The following is a 2,208-nucleotide window of genomic DNA, read 5'->3' on the forward strand; positions in this document are numbered from 1 at the left end:
GTCCTGCTCATCAGGCTGGACTCTCGCCTCCACACCCCCATGTACTTCTTCCTCAGCCACTTGGCCCTCACTGACATCTCTTTTTCCTCTGTCACAGCTCCAAAGATGCTCATGAATATGCATACACAGAATCAATCCATCTCATATGCTGGGTGCATTTCCCAGGTGTATTTTTTCTTAATGCTTGGGTGTCTTGACAGCTTCCTTCTCACTTCAATGGCCTATGACAGGTATGTGGCCATCTGTCACCCCCTCCACTACATTACCATTATGAGTACTGCGGAAGACCAATTTTGGAAATCATAAAAACAGAGAAGATATTATTTGGTAAACTATGAGACAGACACTAACAACATTTTCTTTGGCAGATCCAGGGTGTGACTGGAAAAATCAAAGTATTTTCTGGTGTTCTGAGGAGTTGATTAAGAGTAATCTGGTTTGAATCGAGGGAATACGTGAGGTGGGAATTGGGAAGAGAAACAGACTTTTTATCCACATTCCATGAAAATTCCTTTAGAAAGAGATGGTAGACTGACCATGTTGAGGAGTGGGAAGGAATTCTCCTAATGGAAAGACTGATGACTAATTACAAAGTATTACATTATTGACATATTCTTGTCCTTAATATGCTTGCCTGGACCAGCTACACGTGATGTTTCCACCAAATTTTCAAATCCAGAACAGTTCACTGGGTTTTCTTTCCTTGATATAATCCATGGAAATAAGCATTAGCCAAAAAGTACGTAAAAGGCAAAAGAAAGGTTAAGACAGCCAGCAGATGTTGGAGAGCCTCTACTAGTCTTTCTAATAACTGGCAGCTGACCTAGCCTTGCACCCTAATTTCCTGATCTCAGATTTCTGTCATGTATTCCAGGACTTCTCAAGTTTGCACCAGGTCTGATCTGATAATCAGCAGCTCATTGTTGGGGCAAAAAGCATGAGATATTCAGGTTAAAAATGCACATTCTGGCTACTACAAAATGCTGTTTTTATGATGTGATAGTTGAAATGATTTCTCATTCTTTGATATTTCCACATCTCTTTTCATCTCCAGCAAAAGAAGAGCATGAGGAGGGAGAACCAGAGCAGCGCATCCCATTTCCTCCTCCTGGGGCTCCCCATCCGGCCAGAGCAGCAGGGCGTGTTCTTCACCCTGTTCCTGGGCATGTACCTGACCACGGTGCTGGGGAACCTGCTCATCGTCCTGCTCATCAGGCTGGACTCTCGCCTCCACACCCCCATGTACTTCTTCCTCAGCCACTTGGCCCTCACTGACATCTCTTTTTCTTCAGTCACAGCTCCAAAGATGCTCATGAATATGGAGACACAAAATCCATCTATCTCATACGCTGGGTGCATTTCCCAGGTGTATTTTTTCTTGATGCTTGGGTGTCTTGACAGCTTCCTTCTCACTTCAATGGCCTATGACAGGTATGTGGCCATCTGTCACCCCCTCCACTACATTACCATTATGAGTCAGAGACTGTGTCTCCTGCTAGTAATTGTGTCTTGGGTCCTATCCTCTGCCAATGCCCTTTTGCACACCCTGCTCCTAGCCAGTCTCTCTTTCTGTGGAGACAACATCCTCCCCCACTTCTTCTGTGACCTTTCCACCTTACTTAAGCTGTCCAGCTCAGACATCACAGTCAATGAGCTGTGTATCCTCACTGTGGGAGTGACGGTCATTACCCTGCCATTGATATGCATCCTGGTCTCTTACAGCCACATTGGGGCCACCATCCTCAGAGTGCCCTCAGCCAAAGGACTCTGTAAAGCCTTGTCTACATGTGGCTCTCATCTATCCGTGGTGTCTCTGTACTATGGAACAATTATTGGACTGTACTTTTTCCCCTCATCTAACAACTCCAAAGACAAAGATGTCACTGTGGCTATATTGTACACTCTGGTCACTTCCATGCTGAATCCTTTCATTTACAGTCTGAGGAATAAAGATATAAAAGGAGCTCTGGGAAGCATACTCAATAGAGCAACATTTTTGCCATGATAATCAATTTTTTCTCTATTTATCAGATCCATGACTTCCTCCATTCTGCACATGCAATGTGATCATTCTATCATGTCTGAACAAATGTTTCTTAGTGAATATTGATACGGCACTCTATCCAACCTCTGTTTCACCCAGGATGGTTTTTCTTCTCTCTTTAATTTTCTTGTTCATTTAGGCAGTCATGGGGAATGGTCTTTACA

The 2,208-nt window shown here is 43.9% G+C and overlaps 1 protein-coding gene across 1 annotated transcript; it reads left to right on the top strand.

Annotated features, from left to right (window-relative positions):
• Positions 1-1,066: 1,066 nt before the first annotated feature.
• Positions 1,067-2,005, top strand: LOC103604724 (olfactory receptor 50-like). Its single transcript, XM_008589297.1, has one exon. It carries the CDS (start codon positions 1,067-1,069, stop codon positions 2,003-2,005), a length of 939 nt encoding a protein of 312 aa, XP_008587519.1.
• Positions 2,006-2,208: the final 203 nt, after the last annotated feature.

The sequence above is a fragment of the Galeopterus variegatus genome, unplaced genomic scaffold (assembly GCF_000696425.1).
Source record: "Galeopterus variegatus unplaced genomic scaffold, G_variegatus-3.0.2 Scaffold5363, whole genome shotgun sequence".
Taxonomy (NCBI): Eukaryota; Metazoa; Chordata; class Mammalia; order Dermoptera; family Cynocephalidae; genus Galeopterus; species Galeopterus variegatus.

Excerpts from the sequence above, each read along its gene's own strand:
- LOC103604724 (XM_008589297.1), top strand. The coding sequence starts at position 1,067 with ATGAGGAGGGAGAACCAGAGCAGCGCATCCCATTTCCTCCTCCTGGGG.